General features: G+C 35.4%; 1 protein-coding gene and 1 long non-coding RNA gene across 10 annotated transcripts in view; one reads left to right on the top strand and one right to left on the bottom strand.

Annotated features, from left to right (window-relative positions):
• FAM184A (family with sequence similarity 184 member A) overlaps nt 1–14,708 on the top strand; it is a 76,349-nt gene extending 61,641 nt beyond the window's left edge. The window contains exons 13-18 of one of the 9 annotated variants that reach the window (XM_040598609.1): nt 2,129–2,313; nt 2,801–2,947; nt 5,845–5,962; nt 6,673–6,777; nt 10,357–10,559; nt 12,276–14,706. In XM_040598609.1, coding sequence (XP_040454543.1) covers nt 2,129–2,313; nt 2,801–2,947; nt 5,845–5,962; nt 6,673–6,777; nt 10,357–10,559; nt 12,276–12,357 — 840 coding nt within the window. In that variant the 3' untranslated portion in view covers nt 12,358–14,706. Of the gene's footprint in view, nt 1–2,128; nt 2,314–2,800; nt 2,948–5,844; nt 5,963–6,672; nt 6,778–10,356; nt 10,560–12,275 lie in introns of those variants that run through there. The other 8 variants (XM_040598615.1, XM_040598612.1, XM_040598613.1 and 5 more) reach the window with 8 other exon arrangements.
• LOC121090262 lies at nt 4,749–6,630 on the bottom strand. Its single transcript, XR_005828507.1, has 2 exons — nt 6,192–6,630; nt 4,749–5,364 (listed from the first exon to the last, which is right to left on the bottom strand). It is a non-coding gene; the product is annotated as an uncharacterized LOC121090262 (long non-coding RNA).
• Nucleotides 14,709–16,742: the final 2,034 nt, after the last annotated feature.

Below are 16,742 nucleotides of genomic sequence, written 5' to 3' on the forward strand. Positions count from 1 at the left end.
TAAACTTGGTTTGCAGCCTAGTAAAGTCTCCCGTATCAAGGCAGTTTCTGCTCAGAATTGTGTAGCTATCTGGGAGCACGCTGGCTTGCCATGGCAGGAAAGTGCCAGTTCTCTCAAAATTCTACTGGTCCTCAGCTGCCAGCAGGACTTAACAAGGAAAAAGCTGTTTCTGGCTGAAGCCTAAGTCATATGGCTAAGACGTGGTTGCTTAAAACCAAATGATTGCTTCAAACTTGAGAGGTAGCTTCATATCTTTTTATTCCAGGAGCCAAATAAGAAAAAATAAATTAGCATCTAAAGAAATCAAAGAAGATGACATAACAGCTTGCAACCATTTCTTAAAAATTGCACCCAAACAAAACAAAACAAAAAAAATCCCAAAACAAACAAACAAACAAACCCAACCAAAACCAATATAAACGATCCCCCCAAATCCCAAAGCCAGTATGGACTACCTTTGCTTTCAGCAGCAAACTGATTCATTCACTTTTAGCTTTCATTTTTCACTTTATACCAAATCAGTTTTTTTCAGTAGTAATGAAAAATTCAAAGCTTAATCTCTACTGAAGGGAAGCCAGATTCCTGGAAATAAGATGACCAGACAATTGCTTCCTTATTCACCTATACAGTAGGCTTTTCAGGATTGATATACCGATAGTCCAGCACCAAGGATATGGGGTGGGTTTAGAAACGTATCAACAGAGGAAAAAGGTTTAGTTGCATATAGCCTTTACACAAAAACAGAGAAAGTCAAAGATGAGCCCTTATTTTTCTGTTCCTTGCTGGTTTAAAAGTCTGAGCACTAGAGGCAAGAATGTGGTGCTGTCAGCAGTGAATGAAAGCAGGATTTAGGAGGATATAGTTTCAGTACTGTGTTAAGCCTAGAGTGAGACACCTAAAGATGTCAGAAAAAAACCCTTTAAATTACAAGATCAAGTGTTTGATCCACCCAAATGCCATGTACTTTTGGCCCCAGTGTAATAATCTAAGCACAAACCTTAATTGCACTGAAGGCAAAGCAATTAATTGTGTTTCCCTGTGTGATGAGAATGCTCATCAGTTCAAAGGATTAGGGCTGAAACTAGATGCAGAGAGGTCTGAGCAGGATGATTATATTTGTTACTTTTTTAAATACTTAAATATCTGGGTCTAAATTTTCCACTTCTTTTTCTTGTAACTTTGATATAGTCTTTCTATAGAGAGGCAGATAATAATTTTTAAAAGTATTCTTAAAGGTGCCCTATAAAATTTTGCATACAGGATATATTTGTATTTTCTGGATGCATGAAGAAACAAAACACAATTGTGCATAAAACTACTTAGAAATATCTGCTGATTTTCTAGCTGTGCAAACTGTAGGGTCATTAATTATTGTTAAACTGTAAGAAGTGGAATAGATAGAAATGGAAAACTCTGAAAAAGGTTGATTTTATTACAGACATCTTCTAAACTGAGGAGAATCATTACCAAAACCATTGGGATGGGTTCCAGATGAGTTTCCCAGATGTTAATTTCATTGGAATTTCTTACGTAAAAAGGATGACTTCTACTGATTTACTGGACACAATATAAATATTATATAAACTATTTAGCATGTGTTCTGCTGTGAGATATTTACGACCCTTCTATAAATGTAAGGTAGAAAGACTTCTGAATCACGGGGTTCATTGGTGCAGGGCATACAACTTGAGCAATTTTTTCCGATTGTGTGGGGTTATAAAGGGGAAAATGTTTCTCTATATCGTATGTTGAAGAGGTAGAAAGTGCTAAATAACCAGCTCCTGGTTCTTAGCAGTGTCTGGGTTGTTGTTGTATGTGTGGGCAAAAGGAAAATATGATGAGCTACACAAACTTTAAGTTTTCTTTTTTTATTATTTTTTCTCACAAATGGAAATTGTTATATAGTTTTGATTTCTTCTTTACTTGTATACAGCAAAAAAAAGCCTTCTTTACTTGTATACAGCAAAACCCCCTCAGTTTTAATTATAATTTTTCAGTATCAAAACCTGAAAATATTATCTATTGAATGGAAAAGTCTGCTTAGCTGTTATCTTCCAAAAGCAAGTATTGTGCTTCTGAGAGACAAGTCTGTTTTAAATATTTTTTGCTGTTGCTACTTATATTATAGGAGAAAGAATTTTTATGCCGAATATCAGATCTGCAAGATGAACTGAGACACCGAGACCATCATATAGCTGAACTGGACAAAGAGATTCTGCATCTTCATGAAAATATAAGTGCATTGACCAAGGAATTAGAGTTTAAAGGGAAAGAAGTTCTTAGGATACGCAGTGAATCCAACCAACAGATCAGGTATGAATTTTTCCACTCTAAGCTCAAATGTGGATTGTTTCACTTATTGGTTTACATAAGAAATTTTACCATTTGCAGCTTTTAATTTACCCTCTTAATCAAGTGATGTTATATATCATGTAGTCATCTTCAGAAAAAGCTATGACCGTTACTAGTAAAGTTAGTGAATATTACCATATAGTTAAGCTGCATTTCAGAGATACATTTTGGCATATTTTAGTAACAGTCCACTCAAGTGTTGGTTTTTGTTTGTTGTTTTTTTTAATTCATTATGTGTTTTTTTTATTTTACAAAGCATTAAAGGAGATCGATTTTCCCTGAAATAAGCTAGAAGATTGGAGGACAGTGGGTTTTGATGAATTAGTAATTCCTTCTGTGTTGTCTGATGTTGTGTAAAAGCCTATAGAAGCATGGCAGAAAATCATGACGAACAAATGAGTCTGATTTTAGAATAACTCTTTTTTTTAACAAAAAATAAATTAAACAGGATGCATGAGCAAGATTTAAGCAAGAAACATGAAAAAGAGCTGGATGTCTTGACAGCAGATCACATCAGAGAGAAACAAAGCATGCTGGCAGATTTTAATAAGACCCAAGAGCTGCTCAAGGAAATTAATTCAGCTTTACAAATTTCGTAAGTTTTGTTGCATTAAAAAAAATTGTATGTAGCTGCGTTTGAGTGAATAGTTTATTCTGGTGTCCATAAGTTGCTGCAGATATTGCAGACATGCAGATGTACAGAAACCTCTATCACATATGGGGCCTAATCTTGCATTCTTTAGGCAACACAGTTCTGTAAGCTTTAGGGGAATATAGTGAAATAAATTGTTAGGGATTTGAGATGGAAAAATTTCAATTAGGAAAGATTAAATCTGTGCAGTTCTTAGAAAATTAGAGAAAACTATTTCCAATGTTTTTTTTCAAAGTTTAATACATCTTTCCTGAGAACACAACAGATTCTTCAACAAGTTTATAAATGGTACAATATTTGCTGTTAAGAAAAGTCTGAAATGGGTTATATGAGCATAATGATAACAGAATACTTAGAGTCTCTCTGAGTCAAAATGCCACCTGGGGTTAGACCACCCCTGGGCAGAAGTGGTGTAGCAGTGTCATCTATCTAGCCAGTGTTTTCCCATCTTCCACATCATTCTCTATCTCTGTGTGTGATGTAACCCATTTGGTCAGGGTTTCTGGCTGAGATTTCATAGCACATTGAGGGCTTCCTGACACAAAGTTGTCCCTGAGGGATTTGGTTTTGCAGCACAGAAAATAATTGGTTCTATCTATATGATAGAAAACTTTTTAAAGCAAATATCAATTAAAAATGGATGATAAAGCCCAAATGCATCTAATTCTTCCTTGATAATAAGCACTCAGAAATTGTCTTCAGGTAAGATGGGTATAAAATTCTAATTCTCACTCCCTCGTAATTGTCTACATGCACACTCTTGTGCCCTGATAAATGTGGTAACTGGCCATTCATTAAACCAGGTGTAAACTACCTCCTCTGTACTGCATTTATCTTGTACGAGAAACATGCCTATGAGCAGCCACCAGAAATAGGTTTTGAACCTGTTTACCCAAACTTTTTTCTCCCATGCAGTTGTTTGTTTTTCAGTGTCCTGAAATTTTCTGAATTTAGTTGGTTCTCTGCTCCTGGTTCTTGTTCAACTGAGAGTTGTGAGGAAGCAGCCACTGGCCTAAAGAGAGCACACATTGCCCAGGGTGCCCCGACCTGGCTTTCCATGCGTTACCCATCTCTGCTTACACAGAAGCAAGGAGCTGTCAAAAGAGGCAACTATGTAAAAAAATAATAATAATGAATCAAACCAAAGAGGCTTATGCAGCTATTTCTTAAGTAGCTGTTTTCAGGTTCAGCCTCACCTAAAGCATGGCCTTGTGAACATTTATGAAATGGAGAATCTATCTTACAGTAATTGAGAGTGGATATCATTAATTAAGCTCTACAACTAGAGTCTTTAAATTATATATTATCTCTTTGAAATAGAAAAAAACCCAGTTCTCTGAAATATCTGAAAATAAAATGACAGCTGTGCGTAATTATGTACTGTACTCTGGGGATCTGTATACAATAGCTTAACCCAGCATAAAATGTATACACAAAAATTAAGCCATCTGAGCATATTTCTGTTCTGCTGAGTCAAAGGCCTTTTCTGCAAATAAAAACAGTCATGTTGTTCATGTTTTATGTAAATACATTATATAATCTCAGATCAGGCACAGGTTATTTGAAGGTTATAAATATAATTTAATATGAACTGTTTTTTCAGATGCAACTCAAAGTAAAAATCCCATAGCTGCTTCTCAAGGAAAAATAGTTATCTAAAGTGAGAACTTTTGTCTACTTCCAGGTGTCTTGTGGAATTAAGTTTGAGCTGACTTAGACACCTTAAATCCATAGATTTTTCTCAGGGTTCATTTGGGTTTGGGGTTTTTTTTTTCATTTCTTTTTTTCATTACATTTATTAAATTTCCTGAATCTGTTCTGAAACTCCATTCACAAACCTACACGAGGGCTAAATATATGAGACAAGTAGTAGTAGTAGTTTCCTTTGGAACAACATTTAATATCGTGAGCATTATATTTATGTTGCAAAGAGACAGTTATTTGAAAGAGCTCTGTCTTCAAAACTTGTTATTTAAGAAGAAACAAGGCTATTTATGCAGTTCCTTGTATAATTCTTGCCTCAGTTGCTTATTTCACTTCTCTCCTTTAATGCTTTCCCACCAGGCATTTCAAATTTCCTCCTATTTTTTTTCAAAGTTTATTAATTGTTACATTTCTCTTAATCAGATAACCTAATATCCAAGTGTTATTGCTCTTCTTTTGCAGCTCATTCCTTTATTTCACCTCTAATGGTACTAAGTTGCTTTTGTGGAGAGGAATTAGTTACCTATTAGTCTTCAATGTTTTGGATATCTTTGTTCCAGTATGTTCCACCTGAACTGAGGAAGATGGTGCCAACCTTGTCTGTCTATCCAGTTTCTCCAGTATCACAAGCATGCATCTTTATTCAGAGTAGTCATCTATAAAAAGAAAAATCATACTGTTTTGCTCATCAAGAAAGTGAACAGCCAACTTTTAAAATTTAACATTGATATTAAATATAATGCAATGTAGTCCCTATATTTTGTGTAAGAACCAATCTTAGCTGTCTTCTGTAATTCTCCTTGTCCATGCTATGGTTTTGAATGCCTTATTTTCAGTCTGACTTCCAAGAGGCCTTTTTTCAAACACCTAGTACTGCATGCACAGGAAGGATGTTAAATTTTTAGAATTTTGCCCAGATTATTAGTTACTGGAGCAAAGGTTATGGTTGTTGTTGAATTTTTTTTAACTGGCTAAAGCTGAATAATAACACAGAAATAATTCACTTCAAGGTGATAAGAAAGTAATCTTCTATTTTTACTCCCTGAGCTCTCTTTTGTATTAATCAAATATGTGACTATTCAGTGATCATTTAATACTGGATCAGGCTAAAGGGGATATTCTTCTTTCCTATAAAGTTTAGAAGAAATGGAAGAAAAATATAAAAACAGAGAATCAAGACCAGAAGACTTGCAACTTATTTCAGAACTGAAAGACCTAATTGCAGAGCGGGACCAACTCATAAAGAAACTGATTGTAAGACTTTTATGCTCTTTTGGTTTAATATCTTGACAGATACAAAAGTTAATCTAATTCAAAGTGTTTGAAGTGTATGTAAAGAACCAGTCCTGCTAGCATGTTATTCATATTCTTTAACACATTATTCCTGTGGTTCCAATGATTCCTAATAGTAAAACTAATTAGATACAGAGAGTTTTGCACAATCAAGCATAATGCATTATTACAAAAAATATTTTATGATGACCTTGATCAAATGTCTCCTTTCTCCAGCCCTGGAATAAGCCAGCTGTGTAAGGCACAATGTCTTCTATAAGGTTTCTAAGACCAATTTCCTGATCCACTGAGCTTCCCAAATTCAGAGTACAATACTCTGACTCAACATTAGTCTTGATTAGGTCCTGATTCAGAAGCAAGAAGGAATGAGGATATTCAAATTAATCAGAGATCAGAGGTTAACCGTACTGAGTCTTTCCCAGTGCATAATCCATTAGGGCTACGCTCACTCTCAGAAGCATAAAACTGCAATAAAACTGCATAAATAGAAATGAGTTAACGTATTATATATAATAATATATACAACATTAAATATTAAATGCAACTTTAAGAATTTACCAGTTTCTTTTAAAACTTAAATATAAATTTATTTGACATCATTTTATAGGCAGATTTGGCCACTAACTGATTGAAAATGCATAAAAGAGGTTTCTATTTGTTCTTCTTTTTAGGAGGACAAAAAGTTCTATCAGCTGGAGCTAGTTAACAGGGAGACTAACTACAACAAAATGTTTAATGCAAGCCCTAATGTTGGTGTTATTAATCCATTGGTGAAGGTATGTTCCATGGACTTCATTGCTAAAGTGAAGGAAATCTAAACTTAGGATATAGTAAAAAGAAGAAATATGTGTGTGTGTGTGTGTGCGCGTCTGTATGTACACATGTATCACTCTTAAAAGACACATTTGAAACAAGAAACATAGTTTTCCATTTGTCCCTGCTTATTTTTGTGTAGATTTGTTTCCTTTGTGTTGTTGAGAGATCCACCGATACTGTTGCTGTAGTTTGCTAGACATGTATGACATAAAACACAGTTCCTTCCCACAGAGGGCAGGACTGTAGCATATGATAGGGAACAGTGACACCTGTAACCAGTTTTAGTTTCATAATTTTTCTTGGTTATTTTGGAAAGTGCAAAGGTAATTTCGTTTTTCAGGTGGTGCCCAGGATGGAAGAGCATTAGAAAGATAGAGGAAGAGGGGACACTCAAGGAAGGGAATAAGGGTAAAAAGGGGAAGAGGAGGAGTATGAGAAAGGCATGGAATGAGTCTGAATGGAGGCAGACAGTAATACTGGAGAAGTGGAGTGACAAACCAGGTACAGACTGTGGGGGAGCAGGAGGCAGAAGTCAGTCTCTGGCCTTCTAAGTCATTGTCACCACCTATACGAGTGAAAATACTTCAGCAGCAGCCTTTTCCAGATCTCTCCATCTGGCTGAATAGCAGCCAGTGTACAGCAGCTACTGTACAAGCAGGCATAGTAGCCTCCCTGTCACTTCATAAGGAAGCAGCATTCTTCACGAGGAACGTGAGTAGACTGCAGTAGGGTACCTTAATTCCATTTCTTTTCACCACTTCAGGTGTAAGACTGAGTCCTCTGGCGTTTGCTTCCTCCTTGTGATAAGCCATAGGTTATTTCATCTGCACGGAAAGAGATTTGTCCCAGCTGTAGAGGCAGAACTCAGGAAGGTTCTGAAGCAAAGGGTAACCCAAGGGGCACAACCCGAGCAGCTCAGATGCCCGGGAGCTTCAGTGATCAAGGTTCAGGCTCCATCGTTTACGAGGAGGTCTGGCTCCATTATTTGAGATCAGGCTGTGCTTTTAGCTAAACCTTACTGTAGTTCCACATCAGATTAGCATATTTCCCACTTCTGCACAAACTCTGCTGCAAATTGTCAACATTCTGCTGTTTTTCAGGAGCCCAGGCAGCTCTCACAAGCTTATCATATAAAAGATGCCTAAATGTTATGCATAACTGCATAAAATAACTTAGTTCAGGCCCAGCAGAGACAATACTGGGACTGCCAGACACAATTTGAATGCTTGGGTTTTATGTGACAAAAGTTGTTTGAAAATTTTAGAAGCTTGTCTGAACAACTTATTTATAAAGATGTGAAATGTAACCATCGAGTGTATATAGCTTGTGTTTCGTGTGAAATCTGAAATGTTTGGGAAAAGTCCTTCAACATCAGATTTCCATGGTGATAATTCATATATTTTTATAAATATGCATCTATCACTTAAAACTGTTTAGACTTTTTAAACTGTCTTGTATGCCAGAACATTTTGATCTCTCATGTCATGAGTTGTGGGCTATGTTACTTTATTTTGTCAAAGCACGTACAGTGTTATTGGAGAATGAATTGTAAAGAAACTGAAAATCTCATTCTCCTTTTTTTTTTTTTTTTTGTAACAATAAGACAGAATTTATGAGTTGCTAGAGGCTTTGCATATTAATGCAAAATTACAGCCATTGCAGTATGTATTACAGCTTCTCGTAATTTATGCAATGGATCTGTTTAGTATTACATTGTTACATCTGAAGTTTCTTAATACTTTGCATGAATTTCATGGAAACGATACACAAAATTTTGTCTCTCCAGATTTGACTGCTTCAGAAGTATAGATTGTTTTATAGACAAGAAGATATAAATTGTAGTATTCTTCTAAGCGCTTATGTGGATAATACACATTTTCCAGAAATGGGCCACCTATGAAGCTATGATTTAACTACAGGGTGTTTAACACACCATTTTAATTACAGTGTTTATTACCTTGCAGTGGTATTTTACATACAGCTGATTACTTTGACCAAACTATTTTTCCTACCATAATGTTATTTCTTACTTCTTCAGCTACTACAGAAGTAGTAAAGTGTATGGGACAACCTTAGTTTAATCCTTTGCTAATGATCTTTCATTGTGATGCTTAAAAGATTCTTTTTCCTATTATAGTTTTCTGTTAAATTTTTGAGGGGTTTTGATTGTATTTTGACAAACACATCCACCAGTGGGGCTACAACTAGTAGCATTTGCATCGCCCAGCCCTAGAGAGGTCAGGCACTGGAATCAAAGCTAGCAGGGAGCTAAACAGAAGAGTCCAAATAAACAACAGGACTCTTGTCTGTCTCGGTTTTAACTCATGCCCACCCTTGAATAGAGCAGCTCTTGTGTTTCAAGTGGAATTCTGCGGGAAAATATATAGAAACAACATGAGAATCCACTTGTCTTTCACCTTATTTAGTTCAAATTTGTGCAGTTCCCAAGACCTTAAAGGGGTTTTCTCCTAGCTGCTTTGTTAGGGTTGCATGTGTGTAATTGAATCAAAGTATTTATTATATATTCAAATAATACATAATTCATGGGAATAAATTAATCCAGAAATTTTGAAATCCTGTTTTTTGAAATAAGGCTTTTAAGATATTAATGTTTTATTTTGGACATGGAATATTTGATAGAAATCAGAAAATACACATTGGCATCCTGGCTCACAACTACTTTTTAAAAGCTGTAAAATTATTTGAAGCATCCTTCTACATTAAAGTATCTAGGAAAGCAGAGAGAATAAGTACAGATTTCTTTGTGTTATGTGTTATGGAGAGCATAATACTGATATAAAAATAAAATTATTCAGTACTTTTGAGTGCCTTGAAATACTATCAGTAGGAGTATAGAGATTATCTAAGAAAAATGTTTTCCGTTGTGCCCTCTGGTGTCTAGAAACAGTAGCTGTATTAGCATTAAAAGCTTGGCCTTTCCTTATGAAAGAAACTGAACTCCTACACAATAATCTTTTCATCCTTAGCAGTACTGCTATAATGCTTACTAACTATGAGGCTGTAATTGCTTTAAAAGAAATGTAGCTGCTTTTCTGGGTTGCATGTTCCAGTTACCAAAATGTGCCTCGGTGAGGGGGTGAAACCTATTGGAGAGATACTTTTTCATCATTGAAATTTGCTGTAATTACATTTGACATTCAGTGATATCAAAAAAATATTTAAGCAAACATGGAAGGTTTAACAGACTAAATGACAGTTTTGTGGAAAATTTCCTACCTCCAATGTCTTAAACAGAGCAAAATGCTGTATTGGAAGTTCTCATAATATACTCATTGATTATTGAACTAAGTCTTATTAACATAATCATCTTGATCAGAAATTTGATTTTTCTGTGAAAATTTGTGGTGTTCAGGTCTGGTCAAAGCAAATAATAAAACTACAATAGTAAAAAATGTCCCAATTGCTCTCCTTCAAAAAAAACCACCCAAACCAGCCATCAATAAAACTTTAAGATTTGCAAATGTCCTCATCTGTCCTGGTGCAAGAAGCCTTCCTTACATTTGTTATTTTTAATGCAGCAAAAGAAGAAGAACGATAAATCCACAAACAGGTTTGTGAGTGTCCCCAATCTAAGTGCTCTGGAATCTAGCGGAGTGGTGGGCAATGGACATCCCAACCGCCTGGACCCCATTCCTAACTCACCCATCCACGATATTGAGTTCAACAGCAGCAAACCACTACCACAGCCAGTGCCACCCAAAGAGCCCAAGACGTTTTTGAGGTGAGCACTGCCTCACCAATCTTTTTTTTTTTTTTTTTTTTTTCTTAACTCAGGAAAATTTTGCATTCCTACTGAGCTGAATCCCATTTGCTTTATGAACCTTTCACAGGTACAAGTACTCTTGTGCCATTCTTAATTTTTACATTATATTTGTAACCTCTTTATAGTATTCCTTTTTATTGTAGACCTTGTTGAAATGTGAAGTATTCTCACTTCTTCGTGTCTTGAACTTTCAAAACCTCTTTAGATACTTTAACAGAATTCATGTGCTTCCAATTGTTTACATATATGAACAATTGTTTAAAATGTTTGTGTTATTTACTGATTGTCATTTAGGAATTGATACTAGCACAGAATTTCTTTTATTCAGTATTATGTGATAATGGTTTTTATGTAAGAAAACTATTCTCTGTGCTACGTGAATGTTTTGTGTTTCCCCTTTCCTCACCTGTATCAGATCGTTTCATAGGAGTAACCTTACTACAGCAACAGGAAACGTGCATGCTTGGATCCTTAATGCTGAGCTTCCAGTAATCAAAACCAGCACTGAAGTCTCAAGTACTTCACAAAATAATATAGTGAATTGAATAACTTCAATGCCATTGCATTTTAGAGGCAGGATTTTAATCTTTTGCTTTATACACCTACATATTAAATGCACTGAAGTGCTGCTGTACTCTGTATTTAGTAGGTGTTGATCTCTTACTTCTAAGTTGGCAACTTAAAGCAATGTATAATTACCAGTTCCACAGTTGGTTGTTTACGCTCTTTCAGCTTAATGCAAAAGACCGTGTATCTAGCAACTACTAATTATAAAAGGAAACAAATAACAGAATCTAAAATAGAGAAGGGAAAACAATCTATTTCAAGAAAATAATCTTTTTTAAAAAAAGTAATCTTGCTTTTTTTTTTCCTGTGCATGTGATGTGCATGAGTGTGCTCAGATACCTATAACACGCATGTGCATGAACTCATGAACTGTGATGCTGGAGTTTCCATTCCAGATTGTTTTGTGCTCTGTATTATGCGGTAATACAGTAAGGATTATTTTATTACTGAATTGAATTGATAAAGGGACTTCATTGTGTAAATAAGTTTAAATTATTCTCTCTTGCTCATTTTGTGAGAATGTTATGTGTTCAAGGGGGAACCAAATCTTATTTGCAGTGCAGCAGTTTCTTTATTTCTAGTATATTAGCATATTTAAAATGTGTGCATGAACAACAATGCAAGTGGTATTTGTGATCGATGTCATTAAAATAGTGTGTATTTTTGTTCAGTTGCCAACCAGTCTTTGTGAGCACATGTCTACAAATATGATGCTCGCATCATATTTTTGAAAATTAACTTTACCACAGGAAAAGGATGCTAAAAGAGGACCTTCTACAGTCACGCTTTTCCAAGAAAACTTTTTATTCTTCCTGAAAACCTACAGCTGTTTATGAAATTTTATAGTAACTTTTCCAAAATATTATTTGCCCACCCTGTAATGTGGCTTCTGAACTGACTTGTCCATGCTGCTGATGCTCTCCAATGGAGTGGATGATCACAGATTCTATAGGGAGACATTAAATCATGTCCTGAGTTACACTAATAATTGGTCCATAGAAAACAGTGTGTTCTTTACTGAATATTCCCTGCAATTTTTTTCCTCCTCACATTCTTGTGTAGTTGTGGGATAATTGTGTTGTGTTTTTTTTCTTTCTGTGAATTTAGCCCTCCTCAGACTGATGCTTCACCAGTGGCTTCACCAGATCCACAACGCCAGGAATGGTTTGCCCGATACTTCACGTTCTGAGAGATGATTTGTTTTTGTGGCACAGCGTGATGTGGACTGTTTATAGGAGCATGACCTTAAGTAAACCCTCATGTGAACAAGCTTTCCTGTAATTTGTCAAACACTGTGAATGAGAAAGTATTTGTCTTTCTGATTTGAAACTGCACTGTATTTCATGTTATATTTGTTGGAATCACTTGACATGGTACTAATATAATGTGTGTAATTATAATTATTATTTTTATTTAAAATGGAAGAATCTTTAAACTTTGTAATTACTACATAATAAATTTTGGTAGAACAAACATAATGCTTTCCCCCTTTTTCCTATAAATGTGTTTTCTTTGATTTCAGATAAGGCTTCTCCTCCAAAAATAACGTAATTGCATGGTTACTATAAATAAAATTTAAACTGTAGAAAAAAAAGTATATATATTTCACTTTCTCTCCAATTTGGCCAGGATATGTTTAATGCATCCCAGTTCTATTTATGTTACTTTGTAGTTTAAAAACTTTTCTTTCTAACAATTAAAAGGAAGAATGTGAAGTCAATCAAAACCGGTGTAGCTGCTAGCCTTCAGAGCAGAGTGATTTTTGACAAGAGGATGAAAAAAGCCACAAATGAGGAGCTGTTCACTGGGGAGGGGGTTGACTCCTTACTCATGAGACTTTGCCATCTAGTTATAATCAAATATTTTATCAAGGGATTTAAGCAGAAACTGTTCCCACAACTTATGTATTTCTTTTATGAGTATTAACAAAAACAAATGTTCAAAACATTTAGAACACTATACTAAGTACCTCTACATAAATCAATAATCTACATTTTGAGCATATAGTCCTGCTTTGGATAAAATTCATGTCTGAAATGAAAAAAACCACCATCAACCACCCAACTTTTTCCCATTTATACATACTACAGATACAGATCATTCATTAAAACTTAATTACCTTCCCTTGTCTACATTAACATTTTTTTCTTCTTCTGAAAGCGATACCTGAGAATGTTTTTTCAGCCAGTGAGCATGATTCTCCATCTACACCTTTTCTGATGCCAGTGTTGCTCGAGAAGTTTGCTGCAGCATATAGAAAGCTAGAGCTTGTTGTCCTTTTGATATTTTTTCATTCAAAGATTACCACAAAGTAACTCACACTGGTAGTCTCAGGGAGAAAATTGTCTCTTTGTTTTATGAATGTATTTTTAAGCTGAATCTCTTATCTTTTAAAAGCAGGGAAAAAAATGTTAAGAGTTATTTGAATAAGGTTTTAGTTAGCATATACAAAGGTCTTGAACTTTAATATTTCATCTGAAGCCCTAACTACATCCTTTTTTCGCTATATGCACAAAGGTAAATACCCAGATGAATATACTTGCTAACTACAAGTTTTATATGTAGTATATGTATAAATGAAAAATTTGTATGTTTTCATATAAACAATACAAAATCTTCTAAATGAACATTTTAAAACTTCTATCTTATAATTCAGCTTGAAAACTCCACTGAAAGCTGTATTCTTGTGATGCTGCCATGGATTAAAGATGTACACAGCAGATTTTCTGTAGCTGGTGGACTCAACTGTAGGTATATGCAACTTTTTAATTTTAGAAGAAAGCCATATTGGGCAAAATGTCAGATTTCTTGGCTGTTACCCAAAATAAAATACACTAGCTCATTTTGTTATCATGTTCTAAAGTGAGTGTTGCGTATTTTTTCTTGCATGCTTTGCAAGGGCTCAGCCTTTTTCTCCCATCCTCTGCTTCCTTTGTACATTTTTACATATGGAATTAATAACTAAACAGTAATCCAAAGAGCATAATATCTGCATTTACTTTGCCTTTTCAGTAAAAGGTGTGTCCATTGGTTTTTTGCTAGTAGACATTTGTCTTTTAGAAGGGAGAAGGAAGTTAAGAAGCACTCGGTTACCAGGTCTGCCACAGTGAACAGCTGTTCCACTACTAAATGAGTCTCTTAAAAACAAAAAACAGCCATACAAAAAAAAGCCCAAAACCAACCCGAACAAACTAGGAAAAAAACTATTTTCTACCAAATGGCACCGAGTACTCTGTAAGACATATTCCTTTAAAAAGTTAGTATCTGGCACTTGGGATTAATAGACAAACTAGCGTTATCACAATGCCATTGTGTTTCTGATCTTTGCAGTATCTGCTATTCTGGAAAAAGCTAGAGTCCAGTTGTGCAGAGAGTTCTGCAACGTCTCTGCTCACACATGCACAGTCTTTCCTAGCTCAACAGACAACTCTGAGTGAGAAGGTACAGAATTAGCGTGAAGTTGCATAGTATTATTTACAAATTTACAACTACAAAAATCTTACGGCTCTCTGCACTCTTGACACATTAGATCTCATTATCAGCACTTAGTGTAACTAATTCCCCCAACCCTTTAGTTTTATTCAGAAAGAACAATAAAAGGTCGAAGAGCAAACAATAAAGAATGTAATGTTTCAGTCCTTACTATGTTTTCCTATGGAAGGAGGAGGTAACAGGCTATACTGGATAACAGGGACAAAATGCAGAAGAATCCTGCATCTCATCAGTGTGTCATCATAATAACCAGTCTTAAGGCCAGATTCGGCCCTTCAGTCTAGATTGCTCCATTTACTTCTGTGAGAAGAGTTCAAATGCCAGTGAATTTTCCAGGTGAGCAGAAACATGCTCTAGCTGACCCATCTGATACCATCTCACAGCACAAGGAACAACTGCGTCCCCAGAACTGCATGGCGCTTTCTCCGCAGTAGGAGTTGTACCCAGAAGGTATACTTCGGGGGGAAACCACCCCCAAATGCGTGAAAACCAAGCTGCAATCGGTGCCAATGTAGAAAAAGCTTTATCAGATTGACATCTCTCATCTGCATTTTTATTTAGTTACTTCAGCATCTGTGTACTCTATTTACCTGAGACTCCAAGGAAAATATTAGTCCTATGAGAAGTACTGACAATAAATTATATGGGTCAATATTATAGAATTTTTAACATACTAATTTAGTCTAAATAAATTTTCAATTCTGTTTTTCTCATGATCTGTTATTTTTGAAGAAAAAAACTTTATTTTCTAACTGGTTTGAGTAGTTCTCCCTTCAACATGTACACATTTAAATTAAATGTCTTAGATTTGTAATCTTTGATCACTTTAAAGACTAAGAATATGTATTCTAAAACTGAAGAATGTAGAATATTTTGGGTGTGGGTTTTTGTTGGTTTTAGGCTATACTATCATCTTTTCTTCCTAAATGTTTTATGTATTGCTGCAAGAATCTTTGCTTTCATTCTTAAATCAGAATATAATTTTTTCACTCTTGATGTAGGTAGTCTCTGGACCTAAACTTTCTTGACATTAGAAAACTCTCCACAAACGACCTCCTTTGATGAGCTGCATTCCAAAACTGAAAGCAGCAGTCTCTTGGGGAGTTGGAAATGCTTCCATTCCTGTAACTGAACTTGGAGGGATTCTGAGCAACAGCTGATGTTGCAGTACTTGCCTTTCTGGTGTGGCAGCTGGAAAAAACCGGGGTCCTTTCTTTTCTCTAAATTGTTAACACATACACTATTCCAGTAGTCATAGCTAGAAAATCCCAATATTACCTTTTGACTAATGGCCATTCACTTTTTTTCCAGTTTTAGTCTTACGCTGGAACTCTATTTAAAAACTATAGGACATAAGGAATTCGTAATGAGTATCAGGAAACTTCACTCATAATATTAGAAGTCAGACCTGACCATGATGCCAGAGAAATCCCTTGCTTGTTTAAGGTTTATTTTAAGCTATATGTGAATTTTGTTACATGGTCCCAGTGCTATCCACAGGTAAATTTCACTAATTCTGAATTGACAAAATTAAACGCCTAGTTTTCCTCCTTTGGTGTTATTTACGTCCCTTAGAAGGGAAATGAGTCACATCACTTAAGAAAAGAGCGATCTTCAACCTCCCCTTCAAGGGTGAAGCAGCCCACTTCTCTCTCTTGATTGCATGAAAACTGTAGAGCAACAACAAGTTTAAGTGCCTCAGATGCCTAAATTTGTGTGTGAGGAACCCTAGCTTGACTTGGATTTATTTTTTGTTACAGCAATGTTTGCAAAAAATGTATCAGCTTTGAAAGATACAACTTCCTTTCCTTACAGGTGCTGTGGTGCTTTTTTCCTGGCATGTTCAATGCAGTCCAATACAGTACTGTTACTGTTCGTCATAGGCAAATGCTAAACCTTCTTCTACTGTAATGAAGGTGAATCCCTAATTTGTCATATCGTTGTTTAGCTACTTTTGGATGTTGGGCATCGCATCAGTTTTACTTATGTATACATTCCCTGGCAAAATCTTTCAATGGAAATATGACTCATTTCCATGTACAATGAATTACAGAAATCTGCTTGCAGTTATAAAGCTAACTT

The sequence above is a fragment of the Falco naumanni genome, chromosome 6, assembly GCF_017639655.2.
Source record: "Falco naumanni isolate bFalNau1 chromosome 6, bFalNau1.pat, whole genome shotgun sequence".
Taxonomy (NCBI): Eukaryota; Metazoa; Chordata; class Aves; order Falconiformes; family Falconidae; genus Falco; species Falco naumanni.